This window comes from Pipistrellus kuhlii, unplaced genomic scaffold (assembly GCF_014108245.1).
Source record: "Pipistrellus kuhlii isolate mPipKuh1 unplaced genomic scaffold, mPipKuh1.p scaffold_m20_p_14, whole genome shotgun sequence".
Lineage (NCBI taxonomy): Eukaryota > Metazoa > Chordata > Mammalia > Chiroptera > Vespertilionidae > Pipistrellus > Pipistrellus kuhlii.
Window position 1 is genome coordinate 197,557 of NW_023425449.1, and position 26,236 is coordinate 223,792.

General features: G+C 67.3%; 3 protein-coding genes across 5 annotated transcripts; 1 reads left to right on the forward strand and 2 right to left on the reverse strand.

Annotated features, from left to right (window-relative positions):
* Nucleotides 1-5,208: 5,208 nt before the first annotated feature.
* On the reverse strand, nucleotides 5,209-8,840 carry GLI4 (GLI family zinc finger 4). Of its 2 annotated transcripts, XM_036437471.2 has the most exons (4): nucleotides 8,609-8,840; nucleotides 7,312-7,467; nucleotides 5,968-6,234; nucleotides 5,209-5,925 (listed from the first exon to the last, which is right to left on the reverse strand). In XM_036437471.2, the coding sequence occupies exons 1-4, from the start codon at nucleotides 8,823-8,825 to the stop codon at nucleotides 5,330-5,332; spliced, it is 1,236 nt and encodes a 411-aa protein (XP_036293364.2). In that variant the 5' UTR covers nucleotides 8,826-8,840; the 3' UTR covers nucleotides 5,209-5,329. The 2 variants fall into 2 exon arrangements, with proteins under 2 accessions (XP_036293364.2, XP_045437194.1); XM_045581238.1 differs by having other exon boundaries at nucleotides 5,209-6,234.
* A 5,096-nt stretch (nucleotides 8,841-13,936) lies between these two features.
* GPIHBP1 (glycosylphosphatidylinositol anchored high density lipoprotein binding protein 1) lies at nucleotides 13,937-18,219 on the reverse strand. 2 transcript variants are annotated; one of them, XM_045581239.1, is made up of 5 exons: nucleotides 18,215-18,219; nucleotides 15,887-15,952; nucleotides 14,793-14,897; nucleotides 14,409-14,522; nucleotides 13,938-14,318 (listed from the first exon to the last, which is right to left on the reverse strand). In XM_045581239.1, the coding sequence occupies exons 2-5, from the start codon at nucleotides 15,936-15,938 to the stop codon at nucleotides 14,092-14,094; spliced, it is 498 nt and encodes a 165-aa protein (XP_045437195.1). In that variant the 5' UTR covers nucleotides 15,939-15,952; nucleotides 18,215-18,219; the 3' UTR covers nucleotides 13,938-14,091. The 2 variants fall into 2 exon arrangements, with proteins under 2 accessions (XP_036293373.1, XP_045437195.1); XM_036437480.2 differs by lacking the exon at nucleotides 18,215-18,219 and having other exon boundaries at nucleotides 13,937-14,318; nucleotides 15,887-15,968.
* Nucleotides 18,220-20,412: 2,193 nt separating this feature from the next.
* Nucleotides 20,413-22,495, forward strand: LY6H (lymphocyte antigen 6 family member H). Its single transcript, XM_036437476.2, has 4 exons — nucleotides 20,413-20,431; nucleotides 20,958-21,070; nucleotides 21,697-21,816; nucleotides 22,190-22,495. The coding sequence occupies exons 2-4, from the start codon at nucleotides 21,004-21,006 to the stop codon at nucleotides 22,423-22,425; spliced, it is 423 nt and encodes a 140-aa protein (XP_036293369.1). The 5' UTR covers nucleotides 20,413-20,431; nucleotides 20,958-21,003; the 3' UTR covers nucleotides 22,426-22,495.
* The last annotated feature ends 3,741 nt before the right edge of the window (nucleotides 22,496-26,236 follow it).

Below are 26,236 nucleotides of genomic sequence, written 5' to 3' on the forward strand. Positions count from 1 at the left end.
CCCGGCGCCCCCACGGCAGCAGGGCCGGGCCGGGGCCGCGCGCAGTGCCCAGGGAGGCTCGGTGTCCACAGCTGCCGCCCCCCCCCGCGGTCCGGGCTCCGTGATGGGGTCCCGAGTGCGGGGAGGCCCTGACGGCGTGGGCTAGGGTCAGGGCGGGGGCACGGAGCCGTGGGGGACGGCCTCTGGGAAGGCCTGGCCTGCGGCGGTGGCTGCTGGCTGCGGCGCGGGCGGGGCCACGGGAGGCCTGGGATCCTCGGACACCCCGTCCTCCTGGCCGCCCTGCGCCCGGTTTTCTCAGGGGCAGCTGGTCCCCGCGGGGCCTCCCGGGAGCCTCTCCAGGGTCCGCCTTCCCACGGGCCGGGGGCCCAGGCCCCGGCCCCGCCATCTCCCCGCGGTGCTCCCCTTGGACCTAGGCCCCGCCGCCTGGCGCCTGTGGGCGGAGCTGGAAAAGGGGCGGACGCACCTGTCAGACAGAAACCGTTAATCACGCAGGGAGCGCGAGGTGGACCAACGCCAGGAGCCAGGAGCGACAGGACGAAGTCAGCACCAGACGCCACGGGGCCCGCAGCTCGCCCTCCTGCTGACCCCGTGGGGCCGGGAGGGCGGAGGGGCTGGGGGGTGGGAGTCGGGCTTCTTCCGTGACTCCAGCCGCCGAGGGGCAGGCCCGGCCGCGGTGCCCACTCCGCCACCGGCCAGGGACGCCGGGCAGAGGTGCGGGGAGACACGGGGACCCGGCCCTGACAGCTCGGTCCCTGGTTCCCACTTTTCACTCTGACCCTGGGCTCCCTGACGGCCTGCCCCCGCCCCCCCCCCCAGGCCCGCTCCCCGCAGAGGGCCCAGCCCCCACATCAGCACCAGCCGGCAGGGGAGGGGGGCCACCGGTCTGGCCAGTCCCCATGGCTAGTTAACAAGGCCCCGATGGCTACCCTGTTTCCCCGAAAATAAGACAGTGTCTTATATTAATTTTTGCTCCCAAAGATGCGCTAGGTCTTATTTTCAGGGGATGTCTTTATTTTTCAGGGGATGCCCGGAAGAAGAATACGGTACACATTTATTGTTAAATGAAAATAAAGGAAATTTATTACCTGTATCCGGTACGGTAGTACGGTCATTGTCAACACAAACCAGACAAACTGTGAATCCTACCGTATCAAGAATTTACTCATGTACTCAATGACAATCATGTCATCATCTGGAACAACTTCATAACAACCCAATTCCCGAATTTCCTGGTGAATTTCTTGTGACTCCATTTCTTTCAGAATCAGTGGACCAAATCTCTCATGTTTAGCCTAGGGGGCCTTATTTTCGGGGGATGCCTTATATTTCACTCCGAAGGAAACCTGTAAGTAGGTCTTATTTTCGGAGGATGTCTTATTTTCGGGGAAACACGGTAGTTAACGAGGCCCCACGGTCAGTCTCGGGGAGCCCTGGCTCCGGAGATGACCCGCCCCCTAGTCCAGGCGACTCCTCCGGGCCGGGCTGCCCCCTCGCCGGTGCGGGAGTCCATCAGGGCGCTCTCTCCGCGTCCTGGAGACCAGGCCGGGCTTCCCTCCCTGCAGACGCTCCAGGAGTGGGGATACCTGCGCGGGCAAAGGAGGGAAGGGAAGTGACGGCTCCCGGGCCCCGCCACGCGCCGACCTGCCAAGGCCCCGAAGCCACAGCGACTCCCGACACTGGGCCCCGTCCATCCCCACGGGAACCCTCGCGGTTCTGCACTTTCCAGAAGAACGGAAAGGTGAGCCCCGGAGCGCCTGGGCGCAGCGCCCCCTGGCGGCCGCCCCTGGCCCCAGCCGCAGCGCCGTCTCCCGCTTCCACTCTCCGCAGCGGACTGCGGCTCTTTCTCCGCCCGAACCCAGGACGGACGTGCAGCCCTGCGCTCCGGCCTCGCCCGCCGCCGTTCACCTGCAGTCCCCGCTGCCAGCCCCAAGCGACTCAGGCCCCTTCATCCCCTTAGGCGACCCTTCGGCGACTCTAGGCTGCGGGAGGACTGTGCACTTGGCTGCCCGGGAGGCCGCGACGCAGGCACTTCCTGCGACGCTCTAGGACGCCGAAGAATTGCTTTTAGCTGCCCTGGAGGCCACAGTGCTGGTACTTGCGGCGATTCTCTAGGCTAGGGGTGTCGAACTCAATCAGAGAAGGGGCCAAAATCTAAAATCCAGCCTAAATCGTGGGCCGAATGGTTTACTGAATAGTCATAAACTGTCATTGTGATGGAAACGCAGCGGAGTGCAGTGATGACAGCAAGGTGCGGGCCACATTGCAAGGCCTGGCGGGACAGATATGGCCCGCGGGCCTTGTGTTTGACACATGTGCTCTAGGCCGCCAGAAGCCTGCGCTCGGCTGCCCTAGAGGCTGTAGCGCGGACACTTCCTGCGACGCTCTAGGCCGCCAGAGGCCTGCGCTCAGCTGCCCTGGAAGTTGTAGCGCCGACACTTCCGGCGACGCTCTAGGCCGCCAGAGGCCTGCGCTCAGCTGCCCTGGAAGTTGTAGCGCCGACACTTCCGGCGACGCTCTAGGCCGCCAGAGGCCTGCGCACGGCTGCCCTGGAGGTTGCAGAGCGGGCACTTCCGGCGACGCTCTAGGCTTACGGAGAACTGTGCACTTAGCTGCCTAAGAGGCCGTGGCACGGGAACTTCCGGCGACGCTCTAGGCCGAAAGAGAAGTCTGCACTCAGTTATCTGGGAAGCGGCTAGACTGGCGGGCCTCGTGCCCAACGCTGGCCTCCCTTTGAGTCACCTTTTTTTTCTCTTAATGTTTTTATTGATTTTAGAGGGAGAGGAAGGGTGGATAGAGAGACAGAAGTATCATTGATTGGCTACAGCCTGCAGGCCCCCTACTGGGGATTGGTAACTGGGGCATGTGCTGTAACCGGGAATCGAACAGCGATCTCTTGGTTCATGCTCAACTACTGAGCCACACCGGCCCACCAGCCTCCCTCTGAGTCTTACAGGTGGTTCCCAGTTTGAGTGCAAGGTCCCTCCCTCCATAGCTGTTGTCCAGCCAACTTCATAGCAACCCCGCCCGCCCTCCTGCCCCCGCGAGAATTCAGACTCCGGGACCCTGCCAGCCTCCACACCCAGCCCCTGCCCCAGGCAGCCCGACCGCCTCCCTCCGGGGCTCCGCCAGGCCTGTCAGGCCCGGGGCAGGGGTGAGTGAGGTCGGGGAAGCAGGTCTGGGTTTGGGGGCGAAGCTGACTGCGCAGGGAGCACATGGAGGAGCCCGGCGCTAGTGGAGACAGGGTCGCCGGGGAGGGGGACAGACTCCTCCACCCACCACACTGTCGTCTTACAAAACACGCACAGGAACACTTAACGAGGGTCACCTAAGAGCAGAAATGGGTTTCCTCATCCCCGTGGTCTCCCGGGGGCCCCGCCCACAGGCACTGCACCCGCTTCCCTCCCGCGTCCTCCACATCCCGGCCGGCAGACTCTTCTCCCGCCGCCGTGCCGCCGGGAAGGCGCCTGCTGGGCTCAACCTGCGCCAGCAGGACCCGATGGAGAACCAACCGGCAGCGGCTGGGGACCGCCCGCGGGAGCAGGTCGGGGAACTGGTGGGAGGACCGCCGTGGAGACCAGATCCGGACCTCCGGACCGGAGAGCCTCAGGGCGGCCGGGCGCGCCCGGCGCTGTCCGATGTGCTGAGCGGGCGATGGCCTGAGAGCTGCAGAGACTCTGGGAGGGAACAAGCGAGGGGCACCCCGCTCAGGCCGCCAGGACACCCCTGTGGGGTGGGGTCCCGGGAGTCGAAGTCCGGGTGGTTGGGGGGAGACGGCTGGCGGAGCCGAGGACTCAGAAAGGACGGGGGGGGGGCGGGAGAGGGGCCTGCGTTTGGCCGCTGCTCCCGAGGCCGCTCCTGGACGGCAGGCGGCGGTGACAGCCGAGAGCAGAGCTGGGAGCAAGCAGGGGTGAAGGCCAGCGCCCTGCAGTTCTGCCCAAGCGGGCGGTCTGCGCAGGGACGGGGCAGGACCGGCTGTGAGGGACTGGATGGGCCAGGAAGGCCCCACACCTGCTCACCTTCCCCATCCCTGGGAAGCCCCCAGGAGATGGGACAGGCTGGCCTCCCAGGACAACAGCTATGGAGGGAGGGACCTTGCTGGGACCCGCACGAGGCCCCCAAACACCAGGGCAGACGGACGCCCGGTGTCGGGAAGGGCCACAGTAGTGACCAGCAGCCCGGGACTTCCCTGGGGCAGGACTTAGCGGCTCCCAGCCACTCGCTCCGTCCGGGCTGGTGGGCGAGGCCGCGGGACCGCCCCTGAGCGGAGCGGGGACTTGCTCTCACAGGGCTTCGCCCACGTCTCCGAGACCGTGTCAGCGGCAGCCCAGTTTCTCTGGGAGAACACGGGCCAGGTCCCCAACGAGCTGGTCCCTTCTAGACCGCAGCCCCCAAGCTCTCCGGCCCCCCGGCCTCCTGTCCCTGGGAGAAGGGGCCGCCAGACCGGCCGGCCGTGGTGTGGACATGGCGCCCAGCCTGGGCGCTGAGGAGGCAGGGTGACCCCACCCCGGTCAGTGTGCGCGGAGGCGTGGCCATGCACTGGGGGGTGGGAGGGAGGCGGGCAGTCACGACCCTCTCTCCAGGCCTAAGGGACTGAATTCCGGGTGCCTCGACCCCAGCATCCATCGAAGCTGGTGTCCAGAGAGCCGGCTCCAGGCCTCCCCCTGGCGGCTCTCCCCCGTGGGTGCAGGGTGGGGATGCCCTGAGTGCGGCCCAGGGAGGGGCCCCATGGGCCGGGTCCCAGCAGTCGGGTGGGGGTGCTGCCCTCTCTAGCAGGAAGGGGGGGCACGCGCTGTGGACACGACCCTCCCACCAGAACTGGGAGGCTCGTCGCCATAGGCGGACACAGCTGACCTGAAGAGGGGACACCTGCTCACAGGAGCACCGGGCCCGGGGGGGGGGGGGGGCGCGGGAAGAGGCGGCTGCTGGCTGCTCGGGAGGGCTCTGCGTCACGTGCCCTGGACGGGGCTGCACCAGCTGCCCTCCCCGCACCCTGGGGTGTCTGCACCTGCGACCACCCGCCCTGAGTGCCTGACCACCAGGGTGTGGCTCCGGGTAAGACTGACCCTCCAGGCTTGGTTCCCCGTGAGCTCAGACCCCCGAAGACTAACCACGCAGTTAGGGCCCCGGTCCCTCCTCCCCCAGACAGGCCCTCTGGGGACGGAAGCCGCCCCTCGGCCCGCCTCGCCCAGGCAGGAGCAGCTCCGATTCCCGTCAATTAAAAGGAATTTATTCAGGACGCTCCGTGCGCGTGTGCGGCGCCAGCTGGGAGGGAGGAAGGCTGCAGCCGCCCCCCCCCCCGCCCCCTCCCGCTGGGGGCCCGGCCGGGCCGCTACTCGCGCGCGTGCACGCGCTGGTGCTGGATGAGCTGGGAGCTCTGGCCGAAGGCCTTGCCGCAGGCGCCGCAGGCGAACGGCCGCTCGCCCGTGTGCGTCCGCAGGTGCCGGAAGAAGTGCGAGCGGCCGCGGAAGGCCTTGCCGCAGGCGCCGCACTCGTAGGGCTTCTCGCCCGTGTGGATGCGCTGGTGCTCGATGAGCACGGAGCTCCAGACGAAGGCCTTGCCGCACTGGCCGCAGGCGTAGGGCCGCTCGCCCGTGTGCAGCCGCCGGTGCCGCGCCAGGTTGGAGCTCTGGCTGAAGGCCTGGCCGCACTCGGCGCACTCGTAGGGCTTCTCGCCGTTGTGCACGCGCAGGTGCTGCGTGAAGTGCGAGCTGTGGCTGAAGGCGCGGCCGCACTGGCCGCACTCGTAGGGCCGCTCGCCCGTGTGCAGGCGGTGGTGCTGGATGAAGCCGGACCAGCCGCGGAAGCGCTTGCCGCACTCGTGGCAGGCGTAGGGCTTCTCGCCCGTGTGGATGCGCTGGTGCTTCAGCAGCAGCGACTGGTACCGGAAGCTCTTGCCGCAGGCCTCGCACCGGTGCGGCCTCCCGCTCCGCGGGCCCTGCCGCCCCCCGAGGCCGGAGTCCTGGCCGAGGCCCGAGGCCCCCAGCTCGGGGCCGCCCTGCGGCCCAAAGGCGCCCTGCGGCGCCAGCGTCCTGCGGCCGGGGTCCCCCTTCGGGGAGCAGGACCCGGGCCCCGGCGGCTGCTCCGGGCCCGGCGCCTGCGCACAGCTGTCCGCACCCGCGGGTCTGCGGGGGAGGCCCCTCTGCGGGGCCCTCAGCGCCGCGCCCTGGTCCGCCCCGTCCGCAGGGTCCGGCGGGCAGGGAGACATTGGCACCTGCTCGGGCTCCGACTCGGAATCTGAAAGGAGGAGCCGAGAGGTGGATGGTGCCCGCCACGCACCCACCCGCCCACCCGCCCCTGGGCCCGGCTGTGCCGCTGGGGGCCCGGCCGACTGAGCCGGAGGCAGAGCCACAAGAGGAGGGCGCGGTGCCCCTCCCCGGAAGGAAGGAGGTGCTGGTCTGGTCTGAGCCGCAGCTCCTCCAGGGGCCCCGCCCCCTCACCCTCTCCTTCCCCAATCGACCTCAGACCTGACACCAGCAGGACCTCCGGGTGGGGCGGGGCGCCGGGGTGGCTTCTCAGGGGCAGAGGTGGGGGGACTGAGAGCTGAGGGCTCGGATCAGCCAGCCCCGCCAGGCTCGGGGGAAGGGGTTGGGAACCAGAGCTTGATTTGGGGGACAAGGGGGGAGAGGGGCCCAGGGACTCCCTTGTTGCTACCCTGGGGGCAGTGGTGCTGAGGAGGAGTCCCCAGTCCCACAGGCAGGTGCCTCGGGGTCTGGTTGCACTTGGGGCCTCGGGAAGCCTCCGGAGAGGGTTCCAGCCGAGCCCAAGTGCTGCTCGGAACTCAGGTTCCGGTCCTGCAGTGACCTAGGGTGACCTCAGGCCACCCCAACCTTTGTCATCTGCTACCCTGGGCTTCCCACCCGCCCGGAGCCTGGCACCCAGCACAGCCGCTGCCCCACGGGCCTCGGCTTATTTGTGTCTGTGGCGAGGCCGGGCCCTCTGAGCAGGAGCCGGGCCCAGGGGCACCAGGTGCTCGGGCTTGGCCGGCTCCTTCCGCACCCGGACAACCAGACCTGGCTGTCTGCGGGGGCGAGGGGGCGGGGCTAGGCCCTGGGCCCGCCCAGAATTCCGGGCACCGTTTCCAAGGCTGGGGAGGGAGGTGCGGTGAATCGCTCCAGTCTAAGACCCAGCCACGGAGGATGCTGTTCTCTGCCCCTGAGGTCCCTCCCAAAGGGGACTGTCCCCAGGAACCGCTGCTCACCACGCTGGCCCCCCTCAACCAACACTGCCTGGGTCCCCACGGGACCTGCGGCGCAGGAGCCCACAGAAAGCTGCCTCGGGTCCCGCCCACAGGGTGGGCGGGGCGGTGAGTACCGTGCTGGTGGCTGTGGAAGGGAAGTGGGGCCTCCCCGTGCGGGGGTCCAGGCGTCCCTGGTGGCTCCAGACTGACAGGGGGCGGGATGCGAGGGGTCTCCTGCCTGTCCCGCAGGGCTGCCATCGCCCGGCCTGGTGGAGGTGTGCACGCCGGACCTGGGGAGTGAAGAGCAGGGCAGGGTGAGGGGGGAGGGGGGGAGAGACACCTGCCGCCCATCGGCCACAGGCCAGCTGGAGGGAGAACAAGACGGCCCAGAGGTACCGTGTGGGGCCTGGGTGCCGGCGACTTGGGGGCCGCTGGCCTGGGGGAGGTCAAGGTCGAAAATGGGACCTTGTCTCCTGGAGCATGAACATTCCAGGCTGAACCTCACCGAGGCTTTCCCCAAATCGCCCTCCTCAGACCCGCGGGGCCCGGGGGGCTGCAGGAGGCACCTCTCTGCCCTGCCCTGCTCAGCTCTTTTGGGGCCAAAGACACTTTCCTTTAAAAAAGTGAGCAGGGCCGGCTTGTGCGATGCAGCAGATTCCTTAGGGGGAGGCGGGACATGGGAAGGCAGCAGCTGCACGGAGGAAGCGGGTGGCCCCAGGAGGGTCCCGCCAGGGCCCGACCTTCTGGGTGAGCCCCCGGCAGCCTCCGCCCTAGCAATGGAGAGGGTCTCGGGCAGCCAGGCGGGCGGACACAGGCGGGGCTGCAGTCACGGGATCTGGGTGCAGGTCCTCACCCCCCCGATGCTCGGTTAGGGTCCCGGGGCTCATCTGGGCGGAGCAGGCTCAGCCCTGGCTGTCACGCCGGAGCCCACAGGGACACGGCACAGTGAGCGCAGGGTCCACGCCGCCGGCCCAGGAGCAAAGCTTCCTGCGCCCCCTCTTCCCAGCGGGGAGCCTGTGCCCCGGGGGTGAGGCCCGAAGGGGGGGGTCGCTTGCCTGCAAAGAGCAGCCTGCGCCGCCGGGTCAGGTGCTCACACTCGCTGGCCGCGGCCCTCGGACCGGGGAATTCTCAGCCTCAGTTTACCGTCTGCAAAGCGGGCCTGACGGTTCCCGCTCCTCGGGCTCCGGGCGCCCGGGGCGGCGCCCGCAGACAGACACGGCGGTGGCCAGGGGCCGGTGCGCCGCCAGCCGGCGGAGGCCTCCTCTCCGCCCTGGGGCGGCCACCCGCGCCCCCTCCCCGAGGCCGGGGTCAAGGTCACCGGGCGGCGGCGGCTACGGGGCGGGTTCGCCGGGACAACGTGCGCGCGCAGGCCGAGCCGGGCGCCCCCGTGGCCGCTGCCCCCGATCCCGCTCCTTCCAGGTGCCCACTCACCTTCCAGCCGGGTGGCCGCCCCGGCAGAGCAGACCGGAAGTGATCCCGCCCCCCGTCCCGGCCGCGCGCGCTTCCGGCCGCTCTGGGCGCCTGGAGGACTACCGCCTCGGTGGCCCCAAGGCCTGTGACGGAAGCGCACAAACTTGCTCCGGGCTGTGTTGTCCGAGTGGACAAGGGCGGCCAGCCTGACCCTCACCGGTTCCCCTTTTCTGTCCATCCCGCCTCTCCTTGCCCGGCCACCCTATGTCACCCCGGAGGGACAGGACCTGGGGGTCTGGTTACTCCTTGCGGAGACTTAGCCAATCCTGGGGTTCTCCCCTGCCCCGTCTCTGCCTCACGTTCGGGGTCACGGACCCTGTCCTCTGGACCTGCCAGGCTTCTCCGCCTGAATGGCATCCCATCAAGCAAGTGCTCAGCTCCCCTGACCTCCAGCTCCCCTGAGCCGGGCTGCCCTGTGCGATCCCAGCAGCTTCCCTGCCCCCACCTGTCCGTGTGACAGCAGCAAACGTCCCTAGTCATTGTCCGCGATCCCTTCTGAGGCAGACTCGCCCCTCCTGCTCCAAGGCAGGCAGTGAGCAAGGGTGTGGACCTGAACGGGAGCCCGGGTCCCAGGAAGCTGCCCGGTGCCTCCCAGACACCCCCTGGGCTGTGGCTGCGTTTCCCAGGTAGGGAGGGCCACAGAGGTGCGCCTGCAGAGGGACTCGGTGTCTTGTCACTGCAGGGTCACTCCCCCCGTTAGCAAGTTCCTGTTCTGTGTGTGTTGTCTCTTAGGGGGTTGCTAATGTGAGGCTGCCCCCGAGACACCCACGGGAGGCAGCACCCAGCTGGGTCTCTGGCCGGCTGGCCCAGGCCAGCTTCTCTTGGGGGGAGGGGGGGGAGAGGCAGTGGTGGCTCCCTGGGGAACCCCACCTGCACCCCAGCCTGCTGAGGTGAACAGGACACAGGGAAGGGGTCAGGACAGATGTTTATTGCCCGAGAAAACAGGTGCCAACGGCCCAGGTCAGGAGGCATCATGCCGAGGGCGGGGCAGCGGAGTGACCAGGAACCAGTGCGGTGGGGACACCAGGTGGGCGCTGGGCCACAGCGGGAAGCAGAGACGCCCTCGGGGTGTGAAGGGACCACAAAGTCTGTCAGCCACTCTGACTATCAGGGTTAAATTTCTGACGATAAATCAACGGTGGGAAGCATCACCACAGCCCGGGCCACCAGCCGTGTGTGAGCGGCGCACGGCCACGGCCACCTCGAGCGCGGGGTCCGTGGGCACGGGCTCGGCCCCCAGGTGAGCGGCCCCGGCCGGGTGGACACCACAGCAGGGCGGCCGGTGGCGAGTGAGGCAGAGCTTGGGCGCGGGCTCTCCCACATTCCCGGCATTCGCAGGGCTTCTCTCCCGGGTGCGAGTTGATCCGGGCCGCAGCCGGGGGGCCTCTCCCGCTGTGCGCGCCGGTGCGGACCGGGTCTGCCTTGTGCTGAGGAGGCGCCGCACTCCCGCACTCGCAGGGCTTCTTCCTCTGGAAGGGACGAGCACGGGACCCCTCGAAGTCGTCTTTAAAGGAGGCATCGACGGCGTCAGAGATGTGGGCCTCGTCCTCGGGGCTCAGGCCGGGCTCCCTGCTGTGCTTCTCGGCCAGACCGCTCGGGGCTCCACACGTGCTGCGGGGCCTGGTGGGGCTCCTCTGGGGCTCCTGGCCGCTCACACCGAAGCGCCGTGTCCCTGTGGGGCGCGGCTGGAGGGCTGGGCCGTGTCCCCTTCACCGCCGAGCCCCTAGCTCCGGGTGCCCAGTACACAGCGGCCCGGCCGCGCTGGCCGGCGCCTCCCGCGGAGGCTGGGTTTCCGCGGCTTCCTCTGCGCGCGGTGCACCGGATCGAAGCGGTGCTGAACGGAGAGGCCAGGCCCGAGGCAGAGGGCGGCACAGGGGCACGCCCGCCCCGGCCCCACAGCAGCTTCCCGGGACCGCGGCCCTCGGAGCCCCGTGCCCGGGCCACACCGCCGAAGGGACCCGGGAGCCCCGGGCTGAGGGCGGGGCGGGGCAGGAGGCCACCCCCGCGGAGCCCGGCGCAGACCTGCGGCTCAGAGACAGCGCTCGGCGGCAGCCCAGCCCCGCAGCGCCTGCCGGAAGCGCCCGCCTCTGGGCCCGCCCCTTCCGGTGCCGCTCTAGGCGGCGCGGCTCCCGGCCTCTCTATGATGCGTCACGGAGGACTCGGCCCCCCGGCCGGCTCCTCCCACTGCCGTTGGGTCCGCTGGGCCCTCACTCGCCCTGAGTTCCCCCCCCCCCCTTGCACCCCTGCGACCCCCTCACTCACCGCTGCTCCCCTCGCTCACCCTGCGCCCCTTCCTTCACTGTGTCCCCTCACTCCCTCCCGCACCCATCACTCACCCCTGCACCCGCTCACCTCGGGCAGGAATAATGGACGGTAATTAAGGGGGGAGGGGGGGCCTGCCGAGACCGGTTTGGCTCAATGGATAGAGCGTCGGCTTGGGGACTGAAAGGTCCCGGGTTCGATTCTGGTCAAGGGCATGTACCTTGGTTGCGGGCATATCCCCAGGAGGGGGTGTGCAAGAGGCGGCTAATCGATGACCCTCTCATCGATGTTTCTAACTATCTCTCTCCCTTCCTCTCTGTACAAAAATCAATAAAAATATATATATTAAAAAAAAAGAGCGGGGCCCACGCGTGAAGCTTTTCCTCACGTTGCTCCAACCCTCTTCCCACTTCCCGCCTCTCCCCACTCCCATTCCCGCGGGCCGGAGACCCAGCCCTGGTCCCAGGGGCGCGCTCCTCCGCCTCCCTGCGTCAGCACCGGTCAGCGGGGTGCTGAGTGCCGCCGCCCCCGTGGGACCCGCCCCCGTGGGACCCGCCCCCGTGGGACCCGCCCCCGTGGGATCCGCCCCCGGACAGGGGTGCTGCGAGGTGCACAGCCTGAGGTCGGCCCTCTGCTCCCGGAGGCTCCTGCTGGCCGTGGGGAGCTGACCCGTCCTGTCCCCGCAGCCCCGCTGTCAGAGGTGGGGGGCTGTCAGCAGTCTCCGTCCTCAGGAAGGCCCCGCTTTGGGTGACTGCCTCCTCCTCACCCCCTTCTCCAGCTCGAGAACAAGGACAGGAAGCCCGCTGCGGCCACCTGCTTCCTGTGCTGGCCGAAGCCAAGACTGGGTGGGGTGTGTCAAGCGAACAGGCAGGTGCCCCAGGACAAAATGGACCTGCGGGGGCGGGACCCAGGTTCTATGGGAGGATGGGAGCTGCGTGGGAGGGGTGCCTAAGGCAGCTCTGCTCCCCAGGGGCCCCAGAGGCTGCTGGGCCCAGATAAGACGGGAACACGTTGTCCCCCTGAGCTGACTCCCAGTGCCAGGGCTGGGTGGGGGACACAGGGCCCTGCCGTGGCCCCAAGGACTGGTTTCAGGGTGGGGGTGGCGAGGCAGGGAAGGGCTGCTTCAGCCCAAAGGCGGGCACTGCCCTCCTCATTAGGGGCAAGTGGAGGGGGTCACTGAGGGAGCAGGGCCAGTGGGCTGACCCAGGGCCGGGGAGAGGGACAGACAGATGCCCCACAGGGGACAGCACAGAGCCTGACCCACCCAGGGCAGCCCCATGGTCAGAGCAGGGACCTGAGCACAGAGGCTAACGGCCTGCCAAGGTCACAGCCAGGAAATGAGGCCTGGGCCCACCTCAGCCCTGGGCCCCACAGCCCCTGTGTTGCCCTGAGGCCCCCGGGCCCCCAGTCACACTGAGGGGAGATGAGCCGCTCCAACAGCATCTGAGTTGCAGGCAGAGCCCTGACCCAGGCCAGAGGCTCCAGAAGCTTCCAGCATCAGCCTCCCCAGGCCAAGCGCCTGCACGCCAGCTGAGGGGCCGCTCTGGAAGGTCTCCCCCTCCCCGGGCGGGGGCAGGGCTGGTGAGACCCTCTGAGCCTGGGGCTGCTTCCTGCACCCCAGGGGCGGACCGGGAGGCCTGGGAGGGGCTGTGCACTCGGACTCCGCGGTGACAGCGCCCAGTGCTCCCCATCGGGCCAGGCCGAGGATTATTTTTTCATTGATGTGTAAAGAGCGTGGAAGGAAGGGGGAGACGGAGAGAGGGAAACATCGATGTGAGAGAGACCATCGATTGGTTGCCTCCCCTATGTGCCCCAACTGGCGCTGGGGATCAAGCCTGCAACTGAGGCACGTGCCCTTGACCAGAACCGAACCCCGGGCCCTTCAGCCCGCAGGCCGACGCTCTATCCGCTGAGCCACCCAGTGAGGGCTCCTGAGGCTTCTGGTGCTGAGGGACTCCCTCCCTGTCAATGAGGGGGCAGAGCAGCTGCCTGGGAGGCCCCGAGTGTGGGCTGGAGGGCGTGGCCTAACAGCCAAGCCAGGGACCCTGACCCCTCTGTGCCCACCTGCTGCGCCTGAACGGCTGTGAGTGTGCGCATTAGTGTGTGCACACACGTGGGTGGGTGTGCGAGTGTGTGGACATGCCAGGGACAGAGGAACCAGAGGTAACTGGCTTCCGCTCCCTCCCGGTCCTCAGCCATCCGGGCCCTCCCTCCCAGCTGCTCAGTCAGAGCCGCCTCTGGGCGCACGGTGGATGCTGAGCTCCAGCCCTCATTCCTGCCAGCGGGAGGAGGGGAGGGGCCAGGAGGCTCCAGGTATGCTGAGCTGGTGGGGACGTAGGGCAGCTTGTCCCATAACTGCTCTGACGGGGACACTGAGGCCCAGGCCAGGCCTCCTCCCCCCACAGCCCGGGCTGGGGAAAGCAGAGTTTGGTGCGGTCCAGAAGGCCGAGCACACCCGGCTGGCGTGGCTCAGGGGCTGAGTGTGGACTTATGAACTGGGAGGTCAGGGTTCAATTCCCGCTCAGGGCACAGGCCCAGGTTTTGGGCTTGATCTTCAGTGGGAGGCATGCAGGAGGCAGCCGATCAGTGATTCTCTCTCACCATTGCTGTTTCTGTCCCTCTTTCCCTCTCCCTTCCTCTCTGAAATCAACTTAAAAAAAAATTTTTTTTTAAAGAAGGCCAAGCGTGCAGCAGCCAGCACACAGCTCCGCACAGCCAGAGCAGACACGGGAGCCACAGGGGCAGGGCAGGGGCAGGGGCAGGGCCACCCTCGGCCCCGGCAGGCTGGGCGCTCCTCCCCAAGCCTCCCCACTGCCGCTCCCCTGCTCTGCAGCCCACAGGCCTGCTCCAGCCCCTCCGCCAGCTCCTCCCACCTCCTCCCACTCCCTGCACCGGCACCCACTGGGCACCGTCTCTGCAGCGCCCCCCAGGGGAGGCAGATGAATGGACGGAGGCAGGAAGCCGGGGAGAGGTGGACTCCCCAGGCACATAGCCGGTGGCTGAGGCCTGCTCAGCCCTCCATCACAGGCAGAGGGAGAGGAGGGCAGTCGGGGAAACTGAGGCAGTGTAGGTGGGCCGGGAGGAGCCAGTGCTGGCCTCCAAGTTTATTCTCTAAAACGGGGGCAGGAGAGGACGATGCCGGCGGGCAGGGAGCTGGCCGGGCCGGGGAGGGCCTGCTCCGCTCAGGACCCCAGGGCCCCGCGGGCGAGGAGCAGGCTGAGCAGCAGGGCGGCGGCCACGGCTGCGGGGCTGCCCCGGGGGCCGCGCCCCCCGCCGCCCTGCCAGGGCGGGGAGTTGCACAGGGCGGTCTGGCAGCAGATCATGGTCATCTCCGTCCCCTCGACCGTCCTGGCCACCGGCTTGCAGGCGTCTGTGCACCACCCTGAGTAGGCGGTCAGAGGCCCGGATTCTGGGGGGCGGGCAGAGACGGGGGTCACGCTGGAGGGGGTGGGGGAGGCGGCCGGCGGGGGCTGCGCCTGGGGGGTCCGCGGCCACTCACCGGAGTCCCACCGCGACACGAAGGCCTTGCAGTAGTGCTGGCTGAGGGGGCAGCGGAGGGTCTCCCGGCAGGTCTCCCCCTCCGTCAGGGACGAGCAGGCGTAGCACCGCAGCGCTGGGGACAGGGCTCAGCCTCGGGCACCCCCCCCCCCCCCGCCTCGGCCTCCAGGCTCCTGGCCTCTCCACCCTGAGCCCGCTGCCCCCCTCTGCTTGGTGAACCGCGGCTCAAACCCCCTCCTCCCCACCCAGCCCCGAACACCATCGCCCCTCCCTCCCCTGGGCTCCTGCTCTGGGGGCAGGGTGCTGGCGAGGCTCCCTCCTTCCCTGCACCCCTGGCAGGGAGGCCGGTCCCCAGGGGCCCGCGGCCGGGGTCAGTGGACGGTACCTCTGTCCTCGGGCCCCTCGTCCTCCTCTTCCTCCTCATAGTCGTCATCGTAGCTCTCCAGCCCCAGGTCCTCGTCCTCCGCCCCGTCCTGTGTCTGTCCCCTCCCTGGCCACGGGCACCCCGTGAGCCTCCGCTCCCCCCGCAGAGCGTGCCGCCGGGGCAGGGGGACCCCGCCCCGTCTCCCAGGCTGCCCACCTTTCCGAGCGTGACCGGGCACCGTCCTCACAGCACCAGCTGCTGTGGCCGGCTCTGGACAGCAGGCCCCCCTTCCCTCCCCCCCGATGGCCTGCCCACCTGTCCATTGTACAGAGAGGAAAACTGAGGCTGGAGGGGAAGCCCCAAAGATTGTGCTTCGGAGAGGCTGAATCTGGGGCTTAGGGAGGGGAGCCTGTGCTCCCAGGACTGGCTGGGGCTGGGGCTGGGCTGGGGCTGGGCTGGGGCTGGGGCTGGGCTGGGGCTGGGCTGGGGCTGGGGCTGGGGCTGGGGCTGGGCTGGGGCTGGGCTGGGGCTGGGGCTGGGCTGGGGCTGGGGCTAGAGCTGGGCTGAGGCTGGGGCTGGGGCTGGGCTGGGGCTGGGGCTGGAGCTGGGCTGGGGCTAGGGCTGGGGCTGGGCTGAGGCTGGGGCTGGGGCTGGCTGGGGCTGGGGCTGGAGCTGGGCTGGGGCTAGGGCTGGGGCTGGGGCTGGGGCTGGGCTGGGGCTGGGCTGGGGCTGGGCTGGGCTGGGGCTGGGGCTGGGGCTGGAGCTGGGCTGGGGCTAGGGCTGGGGCTGGGGCTGGGGCTGGGCTGGGGCTGGGCTGGGGCTGGGCTGGGGCTGGGGCTGGGCTGGGGCTGGGGCTGGAGCTGGGCTGGGGCTAGGGCTGGGGCTGGGGCTGGGGCTGGGCTGGGGCTGGGCTGGGGCTGGGCTGGGGCTGGGGCTGGGCTGGGGCTGGGCTGGGGAGATTTGGAGACCGTGGGGGCCCAGGGCAGCCCCCTCCACCTCCCTCCGGCCTGGGACTCTGGCCTCACGCCCTCCTTCCCAAGCCGCGTCCTGTCCCCAGGCTGCGGGCCGCGGGCGGGCGGTGGGCCCCTGGCTGCAGCGTCGCTCTGACTGAGTACCTGGCCGCTCGCACAGCAGCAGGGCGAGCAGGACGGCCGCGAGGGCCTTCATCCCGTGGCCGTGGTCTGCGTGGTCTGCGCGGTCTGCGCGAGCCGCGTCTGCGCTCCGTCCTGCTGGGCCCGGCCGGCCGTGGGAAGTGTGATAAAGAGCAGTGCTGGGGGCTTCCTGGAGGCCCCGCCCCCCGTCCCCTGGCTCCATAGAACAATTGGATGGTTTCCCTCCTGGACTTCAGGGACCCAGGGAAGGGAAGTCGGTGTGGCTGGCCTTGGGGAACCCGTGCATCTGTGCGGCTCTGCCCCAGCCTGGCGCCTGCCCCAGCCTCAGCCTGCAGCGCCGCCTGCCAGCGGGCCACGCACGTCCCTCACTTTATCGAAGTGGAACTCAACTCCCTCAGCTGACCTTACAAAACCTCAGAATAGCCATGGCTGGTGCGGCTCAGTGGTTGGAGCGTCAGCCTGTGCATGAAAGGGTAGTAGCTTCCAGGTCAGGAGCACTACCTGGGCTGCAGGTTCGATTCCTGGCCCTGGTTAGGGGCCTGTGGGTGGCAGCAAGTCCATGCGTCTCTCTCACATCGAAGTGTCTCCCCCCCCCTTCCTTCCACTCTTTCTAAAAATCAGTGGAGGAAATATCTCGGGTGCGGATTAACATAAAACACAAAAACTTCAGAATAACTGCAGAGGAAGGAAGCAGCTCGTGTCTTAAGCCAGAAAAATATTACGTGGGTGAAGCGGGCAGAGAGCACACTGTCCTGTGTGTGAAAAGGGAGGAAGTGGCCCTGCCTCCCAGGCTTTGCATCTGTGCAGAGCTTGGTCCATCTGGCTACCCAGGCCCCGCCTACCAGCTGCCCCAGGCCCCGCCTCCTGACTTCTCTAGGCCCTGCCTCCTGGCTGCCCCAGGCCCGCCTCCCGACTGCCCAGGCCCCACCTCCTGGCTGCCCCAGGCCCGCCTCCCGACTGCCCAGGCCCCACCTCCTGGCTGCCCCAGACTCCGCCTCCTGACTGCCTAGGCCCCGCCTCCTCACTTCTCTAGGCCCCGCCTCCTGGCTGTCCCAAGCCCCGCCTCCTGACTGCCCCAGACCCCGCCTCCTGACTGCCCAGGCCCCGCCTCCCGCTGCCCCAGGCCCCGCCTCCTATCTGCATGCGGCCCCTTCCGCAGGTGCCACACTGGCCTGTCCTCAGCTGTGGGGCAGGCAGCCCTGGTGGCCGCCCGAGAGCAGGCCGCTGGGCAGCACCTTGCCCATCCCCACCCAGGGCCGGAGTCTGGGCCTGGGTCCAGGGCTGCAGCCGGGCCGGGAAGGCTCAGACCCGCCTCCACCTCCGGTCCCACAGGTGCTGTCCCTGAGCTGGACACACCTTCTGCTGACGTGGAGGCCACGATCGCCTCTTTCTTCAGCGCAGCCCAGGTGCCTGGTCCTTCCGCGTGGGGCCCCCTCAGAGCGCGGAGGAGGCTGAGCCTGCTCTCCAAGGAGCGGGGGTACGAGAGCCAAGGGCGAATGGCCTGCGGGGGTCTGGTCCCCACCGGCCGCTGGGTCTGACCCAGGGAACGTGCAGGTGCGGGAGAGGAAGCAGCCTCAGGGGGCCCCACGCAGGCCCGCGGTCAGCAAGATATTATAGAAGCAGGTGCTGGTGCTGGTGCTGGTGCTGGTGCTGGAGGGGCGCAGGGAGAGCATCAAGGGCGGTGGAGGGGGGGCAGGAAAGGTCTGGTGGGCCTCACGGTGAGATGGTCCCTTCCTGGAGGAGAGCCAGTGCCTAGGTGAGGCATACCCACCTGGTGGGATGGTCCCTTCCCAGTGCCCAGGTGAGGCGTGCCCTGCTCAGAGCAGCCCTGGGCCTAGCCCCAGTGCCCAGGCCAGCATTGATCCCCCCTCACTCTTCCAGGCCCCCCAGGGTCAGGGATGGTCTCCTGGGAGCCGGGCAGCCCTGCAGGAAATGGGCGTGTGAGTGACAGCGGTCCCTGCTGACCCCCGGCCGGCCCCTCGGGGAGACCACTGCTTTTGGGAAGCAGTCCTTCGCAACACGGCCGCCAGCCACACCCCCAGTCTCCGAGGTGCGGGGGCCTGATGGTATCCCCACAAATACCGGGAGGGGAGCTCAGCTGCCCCTCTCCCCGGACCCCAGTCTCGGCCTTTCCCCGCCAGGGCGGGAGCCAGAGGCCTGGCCAATGGCTGGAGAGCCGCGGCCTCTGCCCCTGTCCCTGGTCCTGACCGCCGCGGAGAGGCTGTGTCCTTGACCCTGAGCACAGAGTCGCTGGCCCCAGGCTCCGGGCAACTTGCCAGAGTGGCACCTATCAGGGCAAGATCCCGGTGCCCCTCGCCAGGACCTGGGCACCTGGGCAGGCCAGGCTGGGAAGAGGGCGGGCAGGCCAGCTGTCACCCCGCCCGCCCGCAGGAGCGGCCGTGCGCCTGCAGGAGGGGCCGGCCCACACAGGGGCTCCGGGCCCTTTCTTGTGCTAATCATGGCAGATTGTCACTCGTGTGTGCACAGCCCTGATAGGGTGAGCGGACCCACGTGTGCGGGGAGCAGGCAGGGTGGCTTGGAAACCGGGATAGGAATCTCTGTTTCCTTGGCAACCAAGCCCGGCGTGGGAGAACCCAGGTCTCCGCTCTCTGGGGCCCCAGCTGCATTGCCAGGGGCCGGCCCCACCTCCCGGGACATTGAATCTCTGGACACCGGGCTCCTGCCCCTACTGCCCCATCATGCCCCCCATCGTGCGCCCCTCCCCGTCATGCCCCACCCACCTGTATGCTCTTTGACTCATAACTGATCACCCCAAAAGGTAGGGGCTAAACACAGCACCACGTACGGCTCACAGGGTCCGGGACAAAGTAGAGAGAACGGGATGGCTTCAAGGTCAGCGCAGCGCCGGGAGCCGGCTCATGCAGCGACGGAGGCTGGCAATCCAGCAGCAGGTGGGCCGGGTGGCCAGCGGCCAGGGGAGGCAGGAGGAGCCAAAGTTTCAGCTCAAGTTCGAAGGCCACCTGCTGGCCCTGACCGGTTTGGCTCGGCTCCGTGGATAGAGCATCGGCCTCAGACTGAAGGGTCCCAGGTTCAATTCCGATCAAGGGCATGTACCTTGGTTGGGGGCACATCCCCAGTGGAGGGTGTGCAGGAGGCTGCTGATCGATGTTTCTGTCTCATGGTTGTTTCTAACTCCCTATCTCTCTCTTCCTCTCTGTGAAAAATCAATAAAATATTGTATATATATATATTTTAAAAATATATTTTATTGATTTTTTACAGAGAGGAGGAGAGAGGGATAGAGAGCTAGAAACATCGATGAGAAACATCTACCAGCTACCTCTTGCACACCCCCTACTGCGGATGTGCCCACAACCAAGGTCCATGCCCTTGACTGGAATTGAACCTGGGACCTTTCAGTCCCCAGACTGACGCTCTACCACTGAGCCAAACCGGCTTTGGCTAAAATATATATATTTTAAAAGCCACCTGCTGGCGGCATCCCCCCCCCTTGCCCCAAGGGCAGTCAGTCCTCAGTTCCACCGGCCCCTCCACTGATTGGGTGAGGCCCACCATGCCCATGGGAGGCAGTCTGCTGACCTCAGAGCCCACAGCGTCAACCTGACCTCAGCGACTTCCTTCCGAGCACCTTACAGGCTTAGCTGGGGGGAGGGGGGGTGGAGAGGGCAGTCCGGGGCTGCTGGGGGGGGGGGAGAGATGGAGAAGGCAGTCCGGGGCTGGGAGGGGTGGGGGGTGGAGAGGGCAGTCCGGGGCTGGGAGGGGTGGGGGTGGAGAGGGCAGTCCGGGGCTGGGGAGGGGGGGGGGAGAGGGCAGTCCGGGGCTTCTGGGGGTGGGGGGTGATGGAGAGGGCAGTCCGGGGCTGGGAGGGGTGGCGGGTGGAGAGGGCAGTCCGGGGCTGTTGGGGGTGGGCGGTGGAGAGGGCAGTCCGGGGCTGTTGGGGGGGGGAACAGGGGCGCTCAGAGGGAGCAGCCCCGAACCCCAGAACCGGGGTGGGTTGGAGAGGGGAGGGGCCGGGCTGTGCGCCTGGAATGGGACTCGCATCCGCACCTGCGCCCTCCCCCCTGCCTCCCGCTCCGCGTCTTTGTGCTTTTCGCTTCCTTCGCAGTAAACGCTCCTCCGAGAAATCCCGCGGGGACCTCGGCGGAGCGGGGAGGGGAAGGAGGGAGGAGAGGAGGGAGGAGAGGCGGGGAGGGAAGGGGAGGGGAGGATGGGAGGGGAGAGGAGAGGGAGGGGAGGGGAGGAGGGGAGGAGGGCTCCGCGCGCTCCGGGCGGGGAGCGGAGGCGGCGGAGGAAGCGGGCAGCGCCGCCGGCTCAGGCACCGGACGCCCCGGACAGCGACCAGGCTCCGACCCGGAGCCCTCGGCCCCCGTCCCCAGCCCCCCGCCCCCGCCCCAGCTCCGCCCCGCCCCGCCCCGCGCGGGGTCCGCGTCTGCGGCTGCGCCCCCGACAGACGGCTGCGCCGGGCTCGGTCCGCAGAGACCGAGGAGCCGCTCCCCGCCCGGAGCCCGGAGCCCGGAGCCCGGAGCCCGGAGCCGCGGGGGATGTGAGTGCGACCGCGGCCTGCGCTCCTCTCCGACCGGTGAGCGCCCGGGCGGGGCGGGCGGGGCGGGCTCGGCTCCCCGGCCGGGGGTGGGGGGAGGCGGGAAGGGGGGACGTGGCTGCACCTCCCCGCCCGCAGGTACCGCCCGCACCTGGCCCTGCCTCCCCCCGGACGCCTCCCGCCCCGGGGAGGACGCCTCCACCCACAGGTGCTGGGCGCGGGGGGCGGGGGAGGGCGCCCGGCCTGTGCCGTGCCCGGAGGGGTGCCCGGAGGGGTGCCCGGCGGGGGGCTCGGCCTGTGCCGTGCCCGGAGGGGTGCCCGGAGGGGTGCCCGGAGGGGTGCCCGGCGGGGGGCCGGGCCTCGGGGAGGGGTGCCGGGCCTCGGGGAGGGGTGTCCGGCGGGGACGCCGGGGGATGGGCGGGGGCGGGGCTGGGCGCGCTCCCGGCGACCCCGGCCCTGGATGGGGCTGAGGCCGCGTTCGGAGGCAGAGAGGCGGGTCCTGCGGGCCCCGGGGCCCAGTCCGCTGACCCGGCTTCTCCCGCCAGGTCCGCGCCCCGAGGACCCGCCCGCCGCCCCGCGCCTTAGCGGCCGCCGGAGCATGCTGCCCCCCGCCATGAAGGGCCTCGGCCTGGTGCTGCTGGCCGCCCTGCTGTGCTCCTCGCCCAGTGAGTCTGGGCAGCCCCCGGGCCCCCCAGAGAGCAGGGGTGCCCCCCTCCCCATCAAACCCGGCCGGGCCCGGCCCTCACCCCCGGGCCCTCCCCCCAAGACCCTCTCCTGCGGCCCTCCCCCGGGGCCCTCCCCCCGCGGCCCTCCCCCGCGGCCCTCCCCGCTGGCTCTCCTTCCACCGCTCCTCCAGGCCTCACACCGGCTGGTCAGGCAGGGGTGTGCCCTCGCCAGGCAGGGTCCTGCACCCCATCACCCTCTGAGCCCCATGCACACGCCCAGCAAGTCCTGTCTGGTCCTTGGAAGCGTAGAACCACCCGAGCTGTGGGAGGGGGCGGGTGTGCGGCTGCAGGAGGGCCGCTCAGGTGTGGGTGCTCCTCTGAGGGGCGGGAGGGTGCTCCGGAGCCCCAGGGGTGCCCCAGGGGAGTCCCAGGGCTGGGACACACTGCCCCGCGCACTAGCAGGAAGCCAGGAGGCTTCTCCCAGGCCTAACCTCCGTGCTGCTCTGGCCTGGGCCTGTCGGTCGGGGGTGCTTGGCTGCCACAGCCACACGACAGCAGACATGGGGGTACAGGGGCTGGCCGCCCAGCCCCGATCCCTCCGGTCACCCCCTCCTCGGCCCGCCCAGCTCACGGCCTGTGGTGCCAGGACTGCACCCTGACCACCAACTCCAGCCGCTGCACCCCAAAGCAGTGCCAGCCCTCGGACACCGTGTGCGCCAGCGTCCGCATCACCGACCCCAGCAGCAGTGAGTGCCGGCGGGCGGGGGCGCGGGCGGGGGCACCTGGGCGGGCGGCGTGGGCGGGAGCGCGGTGTGCTGGGCGGGGAGCCCGGGCGGCGTGGGCGGGAGCGCCGGTGTGCTGGGCGGGGAGCCCGGGCGGGCGGCGTGGGCGGGAGCGCGGTGTGCTGGGCGGGGAGCGCCGGTGTGCTGGGCGGGGAGCGCCGGTGTGCTGGGCGGGGAGCGCCGGTGTGCTAGGCGGGGAGCCCGGGCGGGCGGCGTGGGCGGGAGCGCGGTGTGCTGGGCGGGGAGCGCCGGTGTGCTGGGCGGGAGCCGGGGCAGCGTGGGCACCGGTGTGCTGGCCGAGAGCGAGCACCGAGCACCGGCAGGGCTGCCCCCCCAGGCCGGAAGGACCAGACGGTGAACAGGATGTGTGCCGCCTCCTGCGACTTCGTCAAGCGGCACTTCTTCTCCGACTACCTGATGGGCTTCATCAACTCGGGCATCCTGAAGGTGGACGTGGACTGCTGCGAGAAGGACCTGTGCAACGGCGTGCCCGGGCCGGGCGGCAGCCCCTGGGCCCTGGCCGGGGGGCTCCTGCTCAGCCTGGGGCCCGCCCTCCTCGGGGCTGGGCCCTGAGTCCCCCCCACCCCCCCAAGGGCTTCTAAGCTTGTCCCTGGGCCTGGCTGCCCTCCTCGGCCTGGCTGCCCTCCTCGGCCTGGCTCCGCCGGGGCTGGGGCCGTGGTCGCTGGCCTGGGCCTTGTCTCTCCACCAGCTCTGAGTCCCCGCCCGCGGTCACTCCGGGCCCCGTGTCCATCGCCCGTCGGGTGGGCAGGGGGTTGGGGTGAGGACAGGGGGCGGGGGGCGGGGCCTCCAGGTCTCTGAGGGGAGCTGGGCCATGCAGGCCCAGCCCAGCAGCCAGCTGTGAGCCTCTTCTACAGAAATAAAGTCACGTCTGAGTCTGGAGACCCGGGTCTGAGCCTGGGGGGGAGGGGGTCCTGGCAGGGTGGGAGGAGGTGCTGAGGGTGGGAGAGCAGGTAGTGCCCTGCGGGCAGGCACCCGGCGGGCTCTGGGGCCGTGGTGCTGGGCTGCTGGGCCTGGTGAGGTTGGGAGCAAGGGGGAGGGGAGGGAAAAGCCCAGATGAACAAGGTCATAGGTGGGCCTGACGGGCGTGTGCACACCATGATGGCAGCTGCGTACAGATGTGCAGACTTGTGCCCGTACACACGGATGTGGTGGCGCACACGCCTGCAGCATGGGGCACCCGCATCCACGCCCATATTCACACGCTCACGCCTCGGTCCCCTGAGCACGTGGGAGGCCTGCGCACGCTCACACCCGCCTCCGGGGAGGACCTGGCGGCATGGCCTGGCCCGCCTGCTCCCGGCGTGGTCCGTGGCCCGGTCCCCACCGAGGATGGAGGCCGGCCCAACCCTCGCGCCCTCCACTGGCCGTGTGGCCCCCTGTCAGCTGGGCGGCGCCGGAGGCCACTCCTGGCTCCTCGGGTCCGACTTCATCCAGTTCCTCCTCCTCCTGTGTGGCCGCCGCGGGCCTGGCCCATGGGGTCCTGAGCCCCGAGGAAAGACGTGACCCCCCCCCCCACTCCGCCGCCGAGCCCCGGAGAGGGCGGGCCGGGGTGAGCCGGAGGCAGCCCGCCCGGGACTGGCCCCGGCTCCTGCCAGGGCGGTGGCTGGGGGCTCAGCGGGCACCTGGCTCCGCTGGAAGTCGGCTCTGGAGGCGCCCCGGCCGGGCCCCGAGCCTCAGGACAGTGTGCGGCCTCGGCGGTGACTGCTGCGGTGACCCAGGCCGCCCCCAGGGGCACTGCAGGGAGGCGGGCAGCTGTGCTGGGCGCTGGGCGCCGCCGCCCGGGGAAGGCCAGCCCGGCCGCACCGGGCCGTCGGAGCAGCCCACCGGTCCCCGGGCGCGGAGCGGAGCGCCTGCTTCGGGAGAATTTAAAACAGGAAAGAGGTTGTTACAAGTCCATTCCCATCGGCCTCAGAGCGGAGGGAGAGGGCGGGAGCGTTAGAACATCCAGGATGAGAGAGAATCCTGGATCGGCTGCCTCCTCACGGCCCCCACTGGGGATGGAGCCCGAGACCCCGCAGGAGCCCTGAGCGGGAATCGAACCGCAATTCACAGCCACTGAGCCACACAGGCTGGACTCCCGCCCTCTCCAAAAACCAATGGGGACGTGTCCTCAGGTGAGGATGAAAGAGAACAGATGCCTGGAAAGAGGCCGAGTCAACTTCCCGCCCCACCGTCTGTGTGTGTGTGTGTGTGTGTGTGTATGTGTCTCTGTGTGTATGTGTGTGTATGTGTCTCTGTGTGTATGTGTGTGTATGTATCTCTGTGTGTATGTGTGTGTATGTGTCTCTGTATGTATGTGTGTATGTGTCTCTGTATGTATGTGTGTGTATGTGTCTCTGTGTGTGTATGTGTCTCGGTGTGTATGTGTGTGTATATGTGTGTCTGTGTGTCTCTCTCTGTGTGTATGTGTCTCTGTGTGTGTCTCTCTGTGTGTGTATGTGTCTCTGTGTGTATGTGTGTGTATGTGTCTCTGTGTGTATGTGTGTGTATGTATCTCTGTGTATGTATCTCTCTGTGTGTGTATGTGTCTCTGTATGTATGTGTGTATGTGTCTCTGTATGTATGTGTGTGTATGTGTCTCTGTGTGTGTATGTGTCTCGGTGTGTATGTGTGTGTATATGTGTGTCTGTGTGTCTCTCTGTGTGTGTATGTGTCTCTGTGTGTGTCTCTGTGTGTGTATGTGTCTCTGTGTGTGTTTCTGTGTCTATGTGTGTCTCTCTGTGTGTATGTGTGTCTCTCTGTGTGTATGTGTGTGTGTGTCTGTGTGTATGTATGTGTGTGTATGTGTGTATGTCTGTGTGTGTATGTCTGTGTGTGTATGTGTGTCTCTCTGTGTGTATGTGTGTGTATATGTGTGTATATGTGTGTCTGTGTGTCTTTGTGTGTATGTGTGTGTCTCTGTGTATGTGTGTATGTGTGTGTGTCTCTCTCTCTGTGTGTGTGTATGTGTGTGTGTGTCTCTGTGTGTGCCTGTGTGTGTGAGTGTGTGTATGTCTGTATATGTGTGTATGTGTGTGTCTGTGTGTATGTGTGTGTCTGTGTGTATGTGTGTGTCTGTGTGTGTCTGTGTGTATGTATGTGTGTGTGTCTCTCTGTGTGTATGTGTGTATATGTGTGTATATGTGTGTCTGTGTGTATATGTGTGTCTTTGTGTGTATGTGTGTGTCTCTGTGTGCCTGTGTGTATGTGTGTATGTGTGTGTCTCTGTGTGTGTGTGTATTGTGTGTATGTCTCTGTGTGTGTATGTGTGTGTATGTCTGTATATGTGTGTATGTGTGTGTATGTGTGTGTATGTGTGTATGTGTGTGTGAGTGTGTATGTGTGTATGTGTGTGTCTCTGTGTGTGTGTGTATTGTGTGTATGTCTCTGTGTGTGTGAGTGTGTGTATGTCTGTATATGTGTGTATGTGTGTGTCTGTGTGTGTCTGTGTGTATGTGTGTGTCTCTGTGTATGTGTGTATGTGTGTGTCTCTCTCTGTGTGTGTGTATGTGTGTGTATGTCTCTGTGTGTGAGTGTGTGTATGTCTGTATATGTGTGTATGTGTGTGTATGTGTGTGTATGTGTGTGTATGTGTGTGTCTGTGTGTATGTGTGTATGTGTGTGTGAGTGTGTATGTGTGAGTGTGTGTATGTCTGTATATGTGTGTATGTGTGTGTATGTGTGTGTCTGTGTGTGTGTGTGTCTCTCTCTCTGTGTGTGTATGTGTGTATGTCTCTGTGTGTGAGTGTGTGTATGTCTGTATATGTGTGTGTATGTGTGTGTCTGTGTGCATGTGTGTGTGAGTGTGTATGTGTGTGTGTGTATGTCTGTATATGTGTGTATGTGTGTGTATGTGTGTGTATGTGTGTGTCTGTGTGTATGTGTGTGTGAGTGTGTATGTGTGTGTGTGTGTGTGAGTGTGTATGTGTGTGTATGTGTGTGTGTGTGTGTGTCTGTGTGCCTGTGTGTGTGAGTGTGTATGTGTGTGTGTGTGTATGTCCCGCTCTCACAGCAATGGCTGTGCTCTGGCTCCAGGAGAGTCTGCCCAGCTGGTGGACAAACACCAGACTCTCAAGGAATTGCTGTTTTGTTTTGTGTGTATTTTTAAAAAATATATATTTTATTGATTTTTTTTTTTTTTTTACAGAGAGGAAGGGAGAGGGACAGGGAGCTAGAAACATCAATGAGAGAGAAACATCGACCAGCTGCCTCTTGCACACCCTCCACCAGGGATGTGCCTGCAACCAAAGTACATGCCCTTGACCAGAATCGAACCTGGGACCCTTCAGTCTGCAGGCCAACACTCTACTGCTCAGCCAAACTGGCTTCGGCTGTGTTTAATTTTTTTAAAATACACTTTTATTGATGTCAGAGAGGAAGAGAG

Excerpts from the sequence above, each read along its gene's own strand:
- GLI4 (XM_045581238.1), bottom strand. The coding sequence starts at position 8,825 with ATGGACAGAAAAGGGGAACCGGTGAGGGTCAGGCTGGCCGCCCTTGTC. Across the intron at positions 7,468-8,608 it reads GGCGGCCACCCGGCTGGAAG|GTCCGGCGTGCACACCTCCA; the intron begins GTGAGTGGGCAC and ends TTCACTCCCCAG. Across the intron at positions 6,235-7,311 it reads CTTCCACAGCCACCAGCACG|ATTCCGAGTCGGAGCCCGAG; the intron begins GTACTCACCGCC and ends TCCTCCTTTCAG.
- GPIHBP1 (XM_036437480.2), bottom strand. The coding sequence starts at position 15,938 with ATGAAGGCCCTCGCGGCCGTCCTGCTCGCCCTGCTGCTGTGCGAGCGG. Across the intron at positions 14,523-14,792 it reads CGAGGGGCCCGAGGACAGAG|CGCTGCGGTGCTACGCCTGC; the intron begins GTACCGTCCACT and ends CCCTGTCCCCAG. Across the intron at positions 14,319-14,408 it reads CGTGTCGCGGTGGGACTCCG|AATCCGGGCCTCTGACCGCC; the intron begins GTGAGTGGCCGC and ends CCCGCCCCCCAG.
- LY6H (XM_036437476.2), top strand. The coding sequence starts at position 21,004 with ATGCTGCCCCCCGCCATGAAGGGCCTCGGCCTGGTGCTGCTGGCCGCC. Across the intron at positions 21,071-21,696 it reads CCTGCTGTGCTCCTCGCCCA|CTCACGGCCTGTGGTGCCAG; the intron begins GTGAGTCTGGGC and ends CGGCCCGCCCAG. Across the intron at positions 21,817-22,189 it reads CATCACCGACCCCAGCAGCA|GCCGGAAGGACCAGACGGTG; the intron begins GTGAGTGCCGGC and ends CTGCCCCCCCAG.